At 42.7% G+C, this 15,108-nt stretch overlaps 1 protein-coding gene across 2 annotated transcripts; it reads left to right on the forward strand.

Moving 5' to 3' along the window:
- The first annotated feature begins 10,002 nt into the window (after positions 1-10,002).
- LOC125545877 (disease resistance protein RGA5-like) lies at positions 10,003-14,685 on the forward strand. Of its 2 annotated transcripts, XM_048709935.1 has the most exons (4): positions 10,003-10,162; positions 10,247-11,133; positions 12,048-14,170; positions 14,321-14,685. In XM_048709935.1, exons 2-3 carry the CDS (start codon positions 10,280-10,282, stop codon positions 14,164-14,166), a joined length of 2,973 nt encoding a protein of 990 aa, XP_048565892.1. In that variant the 5' UTR covers positions 10,003-10,162; positions 10,247-10,279; the 3' UTR covers positions 14,167-14,170; positions 14,321-14,685. The 2 variants fall into 2 exon arrangements, with proteins under 2 accessions (XP_048565892.1, XP_048565891.1); XM_048709934.1 differs by having other exon boundaries at positions 12,048-14,685.
- The last annotated feature ends 423 nt before the right edge of the window (positions 14,686-15,108 follow it).

Genomic DNA, 15,108 nt, shown 5'->3' on the forward strand with positions numbered 1-15,108 from the left:
ATCCCATCTTGGGGCCTGTTCCGGAGCTCCGCCGAAGAGGACCGTCATCACGGAGGGCTTCTACATCATCATAGCCTCTCCGATGAAGTGTGAGTAGTTTACCTCAGACCTTCGGGTCCATAGTTATTAGCTAGATGGATTCTTCTCTCTTTTTGGATCTCAATACAATGTTCTCCCCCTAGAAAGAAAATAAAATTGCCATATGAAACTATCATGAGAGACACTTATGGATTGCCTACCAAAGATGGCAATACCTAGATCTATCCTCGCTTTTATGCCTAGCTAGGGGCGTTAAACGATAGCGCTTGTTGGGTTTCTTTCTAGGGAAGTGTTCCATGCCCTTTTTTAATGGGAATTGAAATCTAATATTTCCTTCCTTCATATCAATAATCGCACCAACCGTTCTAAGGAAAGGTCTGCCAAGAATAATAGGGCAAGAAGGATTGCAATCTATATCAAGAACCATAAAATCTACGGGCACATAATTCCTATTTGCAACAATAAGAACATCATTAATTCTTCCCATAGGTTTCTTAATAGTGGAATCCGCAAGATGCAAGTTTAGAGAGCAATCATCAAAATCACGGAAGTCTAGAAAATCACAAAAAGTTTTGGGGATAGTGGGGACACTAGCACCCAAATCACACAAAGCATAAAACTCATGATCTTTAATTTTAATTTTAATAGTTGGTTCCCACTCATCATAGAGTTTTCTAGGGATAGAAACTTTCAACTCGAGTTTTTCTTCATAAGATTGCATCAAGGCATCAACAATATGTTCGGTAAAGGCTTTCTTTTGACTATAAGCATGAGGAGAATTTAGCACGGATTGCAACAAGGAAATACAATCAATTAAAGAGCAACTTTCATAATTAAATTCCTTGAAGTCCAATATAGTGGGTTTAGCAACATCTAGGGTTTTATTTCTTTCAATCCCACTTTTATCAATTTCATCATAAAGATCTAAATACTCCAAATTTTTGGAACGCCTTGTAGGTAAAGGAAGATCATATTCAGTTTCATCAAGATTCATATTGCAAAACAAAGATTTGATAGGAGACACATCAATAACTTTTAGATCTTCATCTTGATTTTCATAGGAATTGGAAGAACACGCTTTAATAAAGGCATCTTTTGTGGCACGCATCCTAGCGGTTCTTTCCTTGCACTCATCAATGGAAATTCTCATGGCTTTGAGAGACTCATTGATATCATGCTTAGGAGGAATAGATCTAAGCTTTAAAGGATCAACCTCAAGAGAAATTCTATCAACGTTCCTAGCCAAATCATCAACTTTAAGCAATTTCTCTTCAAGCAAAGCATTAAAATTCTTTTGTGAATTTATAAACTCTTTAACACTATTCTCAAATTCAGAGGGCATCTTATTATAATTTCCATAAGAGTTGTTGTAGGAATTTCCATAATTATTAGAAGGATTACTAGGATAAGGCCTAGGATTAAAATTCCCTCTATACGCGTTGTTACCAAAATTATTCCTACCAACAAAATTCACCTCCATAGATTCATTATTATTCTCAATAAAAGTAGACAAAGGCATATCATTAGGATCAGAAGAAACACTCTTAGTAGCAAATAATTTCATAAGTTCATCCATCTTTTCACTCAAAACATTGATTTCTTCTATTGCATGCACTTTTTTATTAGTAGATCTTTCACTATGCCATTGAGAATAATTAACCATAATATTATCTAGGAGTTTAGTAGCATCTCCTAAAGTGATTTCCATAAAAGTGCCTCCCGCGGCCGAATCTAAAAGATTTCTAGAAGCAAAGTTCAATCCGGCATAAATTTTTTGTATAATCATCCATAAGTTCAAACCATGAGTAGGGCAATTACGTATCATTAATTTCATTCTCTCCCAAGATTGTGCAACATGTTCATGATCAAGTTGCTTAAAATTCATAATGTCGTTTCTAAGAGAGATGATCTTAGCGGGAGGAAAATACTTAGAGATAAAAGCATCTTTGCACTTGTTCCAAGAATAAATACTATTTTTAGGCAAAGACGAAAACCAAGCTTTAGCATGATCTCTAAGCGAAAAAGGAAATAGCTTCAATTTAACAACATCATTATCGACATATTTCTTCTTTTGCATATCACATAAATCAACGAAGCTATTAAGATGAGTAGCGGCATCTTCACTAGGAAGGTCGGCGAATTGATCTTTCATAACAAGATTCAACAAAGCGGTATTGATTTCACAAGATTTAGTATTGGCAAGAGGAGCAATCGGAGTGCCAAGGAAATCATTATTATTGGTATTGGTGAAGTCACACAATTTGGTGGTATCTTGAGCCATCGCGACAAACAAGCAATCCAACACACGACCAAACAAAAGGCAAGCGAGAAAAAGTCAAACGGAGAAAGAGAAGGAGAAGGAGATTGGGAGAGAGAGGGCGAATAAAACGGCAAGGGTGAAGTGGGGGAGAGGAAAACGAGAGGCAAATGGCAACTAATGTAATGCGAGAGATAGGGATTGTGATGGGTACTTGGTATGTTGACTTTTTGCGTAGACTCCCCGGCAACCACGCCAGAAATTCTTCTTGCTACCTCTTGAGTTTGCGTTGGATTTCCCCGAAGTGGAAAAGATGATGCAGCAGAGTAGAGTAAGTATTTCCCTCAGTTTTTGAGAACCAAGGTATCAATCCAGTAGGAGGCTACACGCAAGTCCCTCGTACCTACACAAAACAATAGCTCAACGCAACCAAAGCGATTAGGGGTTGTCAATCCCTTCACGGTCACTTACAGGAGTGACATCTGATAGAGATGATAGATAATATTTTTGGTATTTTTTTTGATATAGAGATGCAAAGTGAAAAGTAAAAGACAAAGTAAAAAAGCAAATCAAGATTAAAGTGATGGAGATTAATACGATGAGAATAGACCCGGGGGCCATAGGTTTCACTAGTAGCTTCTCTCAAGAGCATAAGTATTCTACGGTGGGTGAACAAATTACTGTTGAGCAATTGACAGAATTGAGCATAGTTATGAGAATATCTAGGTATGATCATGTATATAGGCATCACGTCCAAGACAAGTAGACCGACTCCTGCCTGCATCTACTACTATTACTCCACTCATCGACCGCTATCCAGCATGCATCTAGAGTATTAAGTTAAAAACAGAGTAACGCCTTAAGCAAGATGACATGATGTAGAGAGATAAATTCATGCAATATGAAATAAACCCCATCTTGTTATCCTCGATGGCAACAATGCAATACGTTCTTTGCTGCCCCTTCTGTCACTGGGAAAGGACACTGCAAGATCGAACCCAAAGCTAAGCACTTCTCCCATGGCAAGAACTACCAATCTAGTTGGCCAAACCAAACGGATAATTCGAAGAGACTTGCAAAGATAACCAATCATACATAAAATAATTCGGAGAAGATTCAAATATTATTCATAGATAGACTTGATCATAAACCCACAATTCATCAGTCTCAACAAACACACCGCAAAAAGAAGATTACATCGAATAGATCTCCACGAGAGAGGGGGAGAACATTGTATTGAGATCAAAAAAGAGAGAAGAAGCCATCTAGCTAATAACTATGGACCCGAAGGTCTGAGGTAAACTACTCACACTCCATCGGAGAGGCTATGATGATGTAGAAGCCCTCCATGATGACGGACCTCTCCGGCGGAGCTCCGGAACAGGCCCGAAGATGGGATCTCGTGGATACAGAAAGTTGCGGTGGTGGAATTAGTTTTTTGGCTCCATTTCTGATCGTTTGGGGGTACGTAGGTATATATAGGAGGAAGAAGTACGTGGGGGGGGGTGGGGGGGGCCCGGGGGGGGGGGGGGGCGCGCCGGGGGGGGGGGGTAGGGTGCGCCCCCCTACCTCGTGCCCACCTCGAAGATTTCTTGAGTAGGGTCCAAGTCTCCTGGGTCATATTCGGTGAGAAAATCACGTTCCCAAAGGTTTCATTCCGTTTGGACTCCGTTTCATATTCTGTTTCTTCGAAACACTGAAATAGGCAAAAAACAACAATTCTGGGTTGGGCCTCCGGTTAATAGGTTAGTCCCAAAAATAATATAAAAGTGGAAAATAAAGCCCAATATAGTCCAAAACAGTAGATAATATAGCATGGAGCAATCAAAAATTATAGATACGTTGGAGACGTATCACGCGCCCTGGGGAGTCCTACTCCCACCGGGAGTAGGATTCCCCCCTTCCAAGTAGTAGGAGTAGGAGAGAAGGAAGGGGGGCCGGCCCCCACCCAATTCGGATTGGGCTAGGGGGGCGCACCCTCCACCTTTTCCCTTCCTCTCCTCTATTCCACTAAGGCCCAATAAGGCCCATATACCCCCCGGGGGGGGGGGGGGTTCCGGTAACATCCCGGTACTCCGGTAAATGCCCGATCTCATCCGGAACCATTCCGATGTCCAAACATAGGCTTCCAATATATATATATCTTTACGTATCGACCATTTCAAGACTCCTCTTCATGTCCGTGATCATATTCGGGACTCCGAACGACCTTCGGTACATCAAAAGACATAACCTCATAATACCGATTGTCAGCGAACGTTAAGCGTGCGGACCCTACGGGTTCGAGAACTATGTAGATATGACCGAGACTCATCTCCAGTCAATAACCAATAGCGGAACATGGATGCTCATATTGGTTCCTACATATTCTACGAAGATCTTTATCGGTCAAACCGCATAACAACATACGTTGTTCCCTTTGTCATCGGTATGTTACTTGCCCGAGATTCGATCGTCGGTATCTCAATACCTAGTTCAACCTCATTACCGACAAGTCTCTTTACTCGTTACGTAATGCATCATCCCGCAACTAAATCATTAGTCACATGGCTTGCAATGCTTATAGTGATGTGCATTACCGAGAGGGCCCAGAGATACCTCTCCGACACTCGGAGTGACAAATCCTAATCTTGATCTATGCCAACTCAACAAACACCATCGGAGACACCTGTAGAGCATCTTTATAATCACCCAGTTACGTTGTGACATTTGATACCACACTAAGTGTTCCTCCGGTATTCGGGAGTTGCATAATCTCATAGTCATAGGAACATGTATAAGCCATGAAGAAAGCAATAGCAACAAACTAAACGATCAAGTGCTAAGCTAACGAAATGGGTCAAGTAAATCACATCATTCTCTAATGATGTGATCCCGTTAATCAAATGACAATTCATGTCTATGGCTAGGAAAATTATCCATCTTTGATTCAACTAGCTAGTCAAGTAGAGGCATACTAGTGACACTCTGTTTGTCTATGTATTCACACATGTACTAAGTTTCCGGTTAATACAATTCTAGCATGAATAATAAACATTTATCACGATATAAGGAAATAAATAATAACTTTATTATTGCCTCTAGGGCATATTTCCTTCAGTCTCCCACTTGCACTAGAGTCAATAATCTAGTTCTCATCGCCATGTGATTTAACACCAATAGTTCACATCGCCATGTGACCAATACACAAAGGGTTTACTAGAGTCAATAATCTAGTTAACATCGCCATGTGATTAACACCCAAAGAGTACTAAGGTGTGGTCATGTTTTGCTTGTGAGAGAGGTTTAGTCAATGGGTCTGCCACATTCAGATCCGTATATATTTTGCAAATTTCTATGTCTACAATGCTCTGTACTGAGCTACTCTAGATAAATGCTCCCACTTTCAATATGTATCCAGATCGAGACTCAGAGTCATCCAGATCGGTGTCAAAGCTTGCATCGATGTAACTCTTTACGTCGAACTCTTTATCACCTCCATAACCGAAAAATATTTCCTTAGTCCTCTAAGGATAATTTTGACCAATGTCCAGTGATCTACTCCTAGATCACTATTGTACTCCCTTGCCAAACTCAGGGAAGGGTATACAATAGGTCTGGTACATAGCATGACATACTTTATAGAACCTATGGCTGAGGCATAGGGAATGACTTTCATTCTCTCTCTATCTTCTGCCGTGGTCGGGTTTTGAGTCTTACTCAACTGCACACCTAGCAACACAGGCAAGAACTCCTTCTTTGATTATTCCATTTTGAACTACTGCAAAATCTTGTCAAGGTATGTACTCATTGAAAAAAACTTATCAAGCGTCTTGATCTATCTCTATAGATCTTGATGCTCACTATGTAAGCAGCTTCACCGAGGTCTTTCTTTGAAAAACTCCTTTCAAATACTCCTTTATGCTTTCCATAAAATTCTACATTATTTCCGATCAACAATATGTCATTCACATATACTTATCAGAAATGTTGTAGTGCTCCCACTCACTTTCCTGTAAATACAGGTTTCACCGCAAGCTTGTATAAAACTATATGCTTTGATCAACTCATCAAAGCATATATTCCAACTCCGAGATGCTTGCACCAGTCCATAGATGGATCGCTGGAGCTTGCACATTTTGTTAGCACCTTTAGGATCGACAAAACCTTCTGGTTGCATCATATACAACTCTTCTTTAAGAAATCCCTTAAGGAATGCAGTTTTGACATCCATTTGCCAGATTTCATAAAATGTGGCAACTGCTAACATGATTCAGATAGACTTAAGCATCTCTACGAGTGAGAAAATCTCATCGTAGTCAACATTTTGAACTTGTCGAAAACCTTCCATCATTGCTAGCCTCTTCGGTACCGTGCATTGCCCTTTCTCACCTTGAGAGTTGGTGCAAACTTCACCGATGCATCCAAACCCCGTGATATGATACGCTCTATCACACATAAACCTCCTTATATCTTCCTCAAAACAGCCACCATACCTACCTATTATGGCATTTCCATAGCCATTCCGAGATATATTGCCATGCAAATTTCCACCATTTCAGTTATTATGACACGCTTTACCATTGTCATATTGCCTTGCATGATCATGTAGTTGACATCGTATTTGTGGCAAAGCCACCATGCATAATTTTTCATACATTTCACTCTTGATTCATTGCCCATCCCGGTACACCGCCGGAGGCACTCATATAGTCATATTTTGTTCTAGTATCGAGTTGTAATCATTGAGTTGTAAATAAATAGAAGTGTGATGATCATCATTAATAGAGCATTGTCCAAAATAAAAAAAAGAAAACGAAAAAAAGAAAGGCCAAAGAAAAAAAAGAAAGGTCCAAAAAAATAAAAATAAAAGGGACAATGCTACTATCCTTTTTTCCACACTTGTGCTTCAAAGTAGTACCATGATCTTTATGATAGAGAGTCTCTTGTTTTGTCACTTTCATATACTAGTGGGAATTTTTCATTATAGAACTTGGCTTGTATATTCCAACAATGGGCTTCCTCAAATACCCTAGGTCTTTATGAGCAAGCAAGTTGGATGCACACCCACTTAGTTTCTTTTGTTGAGCTTTCATACATTTATAGCTCTAGTGCATCCGTTGCATGGCAATCCCTACTCCTTGCATTGACATCAATTGATGGGCATCTCCCTAGCCCATTGATTAGCCGCGTCAATGTGAGACTTTCTCCTTTTTTGTCTTCTCCACACAACCCCCATCATTATATTCTATTCCACCCATAGTGCTATGTCTATGGCTCACGCTCATGTATTGCGTGAAAGTTGAAAAAGTTTGAAAAAATTAAAGTATGAAACAATTGCTTGGCTGAAACCGGGGTTGTGCATGATTTGAGTATAATGTTTGACGAAGATGGAGCATAGCCAAACTATATGCATTTGTAGGGATGAACTTTCTTTGGCCATGTTATTTTGAGAAGACATAATTGCTTTATTAGTATGCTTGAAGTATTATTATTCTTATGTCAATATTAAACTTTTGTCTTGAATCTTTCGGATCTGAACATTCATGCCACAATAAAGAAAATTACATTGATAATTATGTTAGGTAGCATTCCATGTCAAAAATTCTGTTTTTATCATTTACCTACTCGAGGACGAGCAGGAATTAAGCTTGGGGATGCTTGATACGTCTCCAACCTATCTATAATTTTTTATTGTTCCATGCTATTATATTATCTGTTTTGGATGTTTAATGGGCTTTAATGTGCACTTTTATATTATTTTTGGGACTAACCTATTAACCGGAGGCCCAGTGCAAATTGTTGTTTTTTTGCCTATTTTAGTGTTTCGCAGAAAAGGAATATCAAACGGAGTCCAAACGGAATGAAACCTTCAGGAGAATCGTTTTTGGAACAAACACAATTCAGGAGACTTGGAGTGGACATCAAGGAAGCAACGAGGCGGCCACCACCCTCGTGAGCCCCTCGTGACTCCACCGACCTACTTCTTTCGCCTATATATACTGATATACCCTGAAAACATCCAGGAGCACCACGAAACCCTATTTCCGCCGCCGCAACCTTCTGTACCCGTGAGATCCCATCTTGGGGACTTTTCCGGCGCTCCGCCGGAGGGGGAATCGATCACGGAGGGCTTCTACATCAACACCATAGCCTCTCCGATGATGGGTGAGTAGTTTACCACAGACCTTCGGGTCCATATTTATTAGCTAGATGGCTTCTTTTCTCTCTTCGATTCTCAATATCAAGCTTGTCGTAGACGCACGACTAGGAATAAATTTTACCGTTTATTACTCCACACGTGCATATGGGTTTCTCTCCGAGACTTTATGGATATACGGAACCATGGACCATTGCAGTTATAGCACGGAATATAAACTTATCACAAACTTGGAGATAAATAATAGCTATTATTATTGCCTCTAGGGCATATCTCCTACAGTTTGTGGTCGAGATTAAGGCAGAAGACACGATGAAGGTGATAGGGTGGTAGAGGAGAGGGGAAAGTGTAGGGGACGGAGGTGATGGAGGTCAGTGGGTGGAGGAGGTGAGGGGTTTAATGGGGTTTTTCTAATAGTCTGGGCCAGGGGTGGGGAGGAGGTGATGTTTTGTGTGGGCGGGGGTTGTCGCGTTGTTGGTTATGCTGATTTGGACGTTCACCAAGGTTTCACGTTAGGGACGAATAATTCCATTCGCCGCGGAGTTCCTTACAGAACGGCTGTTTGGTTCGCTGAGATCACTTCCCAGGCCGTATAGTAGCTAGATATTGAGGTAGCGACCCTAAATTGACGGGTAGGGCAGGGGCCACTAGCCATTGAGACAACCTTAGGTCAATCATCAAACCTCATGTAAAGTGTAAGAGCATCTCTAGCAGATCCCCTAAATCGGACCATCTGGCAAAATAACTGTCTGTTTACGGAACGGAGCCCATTTTGCCGGCCTGAATAGATCCCGTATATTCATCCATCCCCGATTTGTAGGGTTCCTCCAAACCTCGGCCCATTTCCTTCATATATATGGGAGGAGCTACTCTTTTTTAAAGTATCCTGTATCCTTGGCAGGAGGGAAATTTCAGCCCCAGCCGTTTCCCTCGCGGCCGGCGCCACGGCCTCTCGAGTTCGATTCCAGCCAAAGCTTGCCTACAGCCGTAGTAGCCGCCCGCGAGCTGTCATCCACCGCCGCCACCCGCGACCTGCATCCACCGCTCGCTGTCATCTGCGCCAGCCGCAAATAAGCTCGCTGCTGGCACTTGGCGCAACAACGTGATTTGCCAGCTAGCTAGCTGAGTAACTGTTTTGCTAGCTAGCTAGCTAGAGCGAGGCAGTAGCAAGGGCTCGGCCGCGGGCGCGAGCGGGAGCTCGGCCGCGTCTGACGTGGTGCGCGCCAATAGCGGCGGCTGGAGGAGCCTTCGGTGAGGGCGCGATAGCAAGAGCTCAGCCGCGTCTGATGTGGTGCACGCCAATAGCGGTAGCTGGAGGAGCCTCCGGTGATGGCGCGACAATAAGAGCTCGACCGGCGTGTGAGCGGCCTGGGAATCAAAAGACCCAATTATAATTTAGATTACGCTTTTATGAGGGTTTATGTAATTTTGCCGGGAGCATCATTTTTTTTACAGGATCTGTTCTGGCGAAACAAAATCACACTATAAAAACGTGAAAAGATATTTTGTGGTATCATGTAAACTGATTTTTGCGGGGTATATCGGATATGCTAGAGATGCTCTCAACTGGGGCAAATGATCCAAATCAGCCCTCCTCCCACCCCAACAGACACGCACACCTCCCATGAGCTCCCCCGCGCCGCCACCGAATCGACAGTCTGCCTGGTCTCCGTTTAGATCCTGCTTGCCGGAGCTCCGCTAGCAGCCTCGCTCCGTTCCCACAGGCCGTAAGTCAATCTCTTACCCTCGCGCTGCCTCGGCTGGTTCGTCGTCCTCGGCTGATTCGTCACGCTCTCCCGTGGCATTTGCAGAGAGAAGGGCGTGCAGTGCGGAGATACAGCGGTATGGAGGCGAGCGGCAGCGGCGGCGGCGGCGGCGGCGGCGGCAAATTGCTGCTGGCTCCCCCTCCTATGCCCCCACTTCCCCCCTTCACCGCAGAATCTGTTCTTGAATATTTGGAGATCCAGAAGGAGATGAAGGAAGCATTGGTGCTGATGGAGCCCCTTCCACCGAGGATTTCAGAGCTGCTGCTGAAGCAGGGTGTCGGGAGTGTCGCCTCTGACCGCGACAGGCGTAGCTTGGCCTACATGGAGAAGGAGCTAAGCACCGTCGTCGCGGCGCTGCGTCAGCTCACGTCCAGGGTGCTCGGGCCGGATCACGTTGCCCCCCGCATCAAGGACCGGCTGGCTCACCTGAGAGAACTCGCAAATTGGACATGGGACCTTGTCGACGAATTGGCACACGGTCGAACCAGATATGATACCCGGCTCCCAGATCTGAATCTGACCTGGATTGAACAGCTTCTGCTAGTCGATGCTGCTGGCCATGACTCCTCGGCGCCGTTGTCTTGCGACAACTACCAGCTGCCGCAGCCCGACACCGATACCACGCCACATCTCGTCGCCATGGATGGGCCGAGAAAGAAGCTGCTCAGGTGGCTCATGGAGGACGGGGAGGCTACCAAAATCATCTCCATTATTGGACCCACCGGGGTCGGCAAGACTACGCTGGTTGTGGAAGTTTACAGCCAGGTTAGGCAGCACTTCCAGTGCTGCGCCACTGCTAAGATGTCCCGACAGACATCCGATGCTGAGGCGCTTCTGAGGCATATCATGTCACAAATCATGGACGAAGCAGCATTGTGCAGCAATGGCTACCTGTTGGCACACAACATTAAGACATACCTCCAAGACAAGAGGTATCTGCACTCGTGTTATCCCACCCCCCGCCCCCTCCCCCGGGTAACAATAGAGATGATTCTCTAATTATGGTTTCCAAGAACTTGAAAAACATCAGTCGCGCTTTCTTAATTCACACATTTATTTTAAATTCGTAAACTTACATGGAAGCCGTGTGGTTCTCGCGCAATCTAAGCATAGGGCTACTAGCTAGGATCCTTTAATAAAAGAGCAGTTATTCAATATATCCTTTTCTCATTCCTCTCAAGTAATGTAGAGCATGGATCACGTTTTTTATGGCAATTATGTTGTCACGAGGATGGCAATTTGATGTAGCAAACATGACCATCTCTTGCCATGTTCAGTTTTTTGCTAGGAATTGTCATGGCATTCTAAAGGAAATTGCCATCCTTGTGACAACATAATTTGCCATCTCTCGGACGTTTGATTTGCCATTGTAAAAAATCTGACGTTTGATTTGGCACGAAATCCAAAACATAACATTAAGCCATTCATCAAATCAAATTAGAACAAAAGTGGTTTGCTTAATAGCCTTACATTTTCCAGAACATGTAACAGGAAATTTGAAACGTCAAGGAGATAGCTATGTGTATACACTTGCACCTATTAAGGTTCTTTGGCCATTCGGGTGACTGTGATAATCTTATTATTATTACTTTTGGGAATGGACTTATAAATAATTACATAGGATCATTACAAAAGCATTTTATGCAAACCACAAAGATGTTTCCTGCGGCTATTTTTCATTTACATGAATTTCAATACTTTGTAAAATCACTTTACAAAATTTAAAAAATGATTAGTTGATGACTTCAGTTTTGTTCTGTAGTCATACAATTCACCTGTCTTAATTGTATAGAGAAGTTATACAAGTAGCTAAATCACTTATCTCTTATACAATACTCATTGGCAGGGACCTCATTATAATTGACGACATAAGGAAAACAACTGATCTGGAAATCATCCTTGAAGCTTTTCCACAGAATGAATGCGGCAGTAGAGTGATAATAACAACACCCATTAGAAGCATAGCATGCTTGGGTTGCTCCCATATGGATGGGCTCATTCACGAGGTTAAGCCTCTTGATGAGCTAGAATCTGAAAAATTGTTTTTGGCAAATGCTTTTGGTGCTGATGGCCTCTGGCCATCTGAATATTCGAGACAAGTTTCATATGAAATTTTGAGAAGATGTGATGGTATACCTTTGTTCATCATTGCGATGGCTGGATTAATGAAACAAGAACAAGGAGAAATGGTGAAGAGAAATGCTGCGTACTGGCTTGAAAGAGTAGTTGAACTGAAACATGTTGAAGAAGCTTTGACCCTTGTCTATGATAATCTTCCTTATGAGTTGAAGCTATTGACCTTGTACATGAGTACATTTCCTTGGGGGTACAGAATTGACAAGCATCGTCTTATCAGCAAATGGAGAGCCGAAGGACTGATTGTTCTAGATATGTGGAGAGCATTTGAGGAAGTAGCAGAGGAGTGTTTTACCGAGCTCCTCGACAGGGATATCATCCGTCCGTTGGCTTGCAAATACAATTCTGAAGTAGAGACCTGCAGCCAAGTCAATTATTTTATGCTCCAATTCCTTGTGTCCAAATCAGAACAGAACTTTTTTCTCACTACCAGCCACACAGTCAACTCAACTGCTGCAGCAGCAGCAGAAGGCGACATGACTCAAATGATACAGAGGATTTTTCTCCACCGGCCTGATCAGGAGCTGCCAACTCTGTTGGGAACAATAGATTTGTCTCACACCCGTTCACTGATAGTCTCAGGTTCAGTTAACCGAATTCCTCTAGACAAGTTCATTCATTTGGCGATGTTGGATCTTGAAGGTTGGGAGAACCTAGAGGATGTTGATCTGGTGCAGATATGTAGCAGCAATTTTTTTCTGCTGAAGTATCTGAGTGTCAGGAACACACGGGTCAGTAAGCTCCCGCCTCAGATCAGTGAGCTAGGGTATCTTGAAACATTGGACATAAGTCACACACAAATTAGTGAGATCCCAATTGAGGTGTGGGGTCTACCAAAATTGTGGTCACTGGACCTAAGAGGCACGCAAGTAAGACAGCTACCACGTGATGTGGCAACATGCTTGCGACATCTGCTCGTTAGTGGTCATAAGCTGGATGAAACAATAATGGAGATACCGGACGATATTTTGTATTGGAATTTACTGGAAACATTAGCCACTATTGATATACGCAACTGGTCCTCGTGGGTTTTCAAATATCTTGCAGACCTGCGGTTCTTAGAGGTGCTTGCAGTGACATGGTCTTTTCACCAGTGCTATGACGAGGAATACCAGACTGCTTTACGATCAGTCATCCAAAGATTAGGGTGCCTCAAGTCTTTAACAATTCAGTGTGAGGTTGGTTGTTCCATGGAATTTCTGGATTCTCTTTCCGATATGCCTAACGATTTGTCTGATGGGCCTAAGGATCTGCAGAATCTCATAATAACTGCGAGATTTTTAACTGTTCCCAAATGGATCCAAGGGCTGAACCACCTTGCTTTCTTGCACATAACAGTATGCAAACTATTGCCAGATGATCTGAAGATCTTGGGGAGCTTGCACAAACTGGAGTGCCTTGTACTAGGTTTGGATTTCCTTCCGCAAGAAGCTGTAGTGATTGAAAGGGGGGCGTTCCATCAGCTTCTGAGACTCTCTGTCAGTTGCCGTATTGCATGGCTGAATTTCGGAGAGGGAGCTATGTTGAAGCTGACGGACCTTGATCTGAATCTCTCCACTGGTCCAGTGAGCGAGGGGAGTTCACCGTCAGGTATTGGGAACCTGCTGAGCCTTGAGAAAGTCACTCTACGCTACGACCCGTGGTACATCAACAGTTGCAGTGTCAAGACCACAGTCGACGCTTTGAGGAGACAAGTCGCAGAGCTCCAGTCCACTGTCAAGCTCGTGAACAATGGCGTTCAAGAGGATGTGGTAGCAATTCTCGACCCCGTAGCAGGGCCTACTGGAATTATCAGGAGTGAAACCAAAGGCAAGGCCCCGCGGCCGTGACAAGGTGATTTTTTTATGTATACATTCGTACCGCACCACTAGCTGGTATTTCCAAAACAAAAATCAAGTAGGATCACACTTTCATTCCCTCAAAAAAAGAGAGGAAGGTACAGTGACTATGAAATCATGGATAACCGTCCTTTGTGGAATTCAGGAAGGTGCACCTCTCTGGTTGCACCACTGCCGAAAGCTAGTGGTGCGGTATGTAGCGAACTAGCGATTGAAGACATCATTCATAAGAAACAAGGATGGGGCCAATGGTGCGAAGAGTTTCAGCTAAATGTGGATCCTTGATGGCTCTGTGTAGGTTTTATTCTGCAATAACTAGTAGAAATTCTTTTGTTTTCTGTTTTTGATGGAAGTGCTAATTAGGAGGGTGTGAATTGTTTTAGGAAGGAAGATGCACCTTTTAGTTGTACTGTATGGCTTTTATTTTTTTTAAGTTTTTATTACTACTTGGTCGGTTCGCAAACATTAAGAACTTTAGATTATAGTACGGACTACATACGAAGCAAAACAAATGAATTGACACTCTAAAATACATGTATATACATTCATATGTAGTTTATATTGAAATCTCTAAAAAGGCCTATACTCCATTCGATTCTAAATATAAGTCTTTTTAGACATTCCAATATAGACTACATAGAAAACAAAATGAGTGAATCTGCACTATAAACTACGTCTATATACATCAATATGTAGTCAATATTGAAATCTCTAAAAAGATTTATATTTAGGGACGGATGGAGTAGTTAATTATCCGTGTGCTGCAACGGAGTTATACATATTACAGTGGCATGACACTGCAGAAAAGTTTACAAATTATAGGTGAAGAATGGAAGTTACGTCTTCAATTAAGGACAGTAAAACTGAGTCCAAAGTCCAAACCGAGCTCTCTTAGCCATTAGTGTTTTCAGTTGTCCGTTTTCGCGATCTATC

Source organism: Triticum urartu, chromosome 3, assembly GCF_003073215.2.
Source record: "Triticum urartu cultivar G1812 chromosome 3, Tu2.1, whole genome shotgun sequence".
Taxonomy (NCBI): Eukaryota; Viridiplantae; Streptophyta; class Magnoliopsida; order Poales; family Poaceae; genus Triticum; species Triticum urartu.

Bases quoted from the DNA above. Each gene is read 5' to 3' on its own strand.
- LOC125545877 (XM_048709934.1), top strand. From the start codon at position 10,280: ATGGAGGCGAGCGGCAGCGGCGGCGGCGGCGGCGGCGGCGGCAAATTG. The intron at 11,134-12,047 runs GTATCTGCACTC...ACTCATTGGCAG, and splicing joins ACATACCTCCAAGACAAGAG to GGACCTCATTATAATTGACG.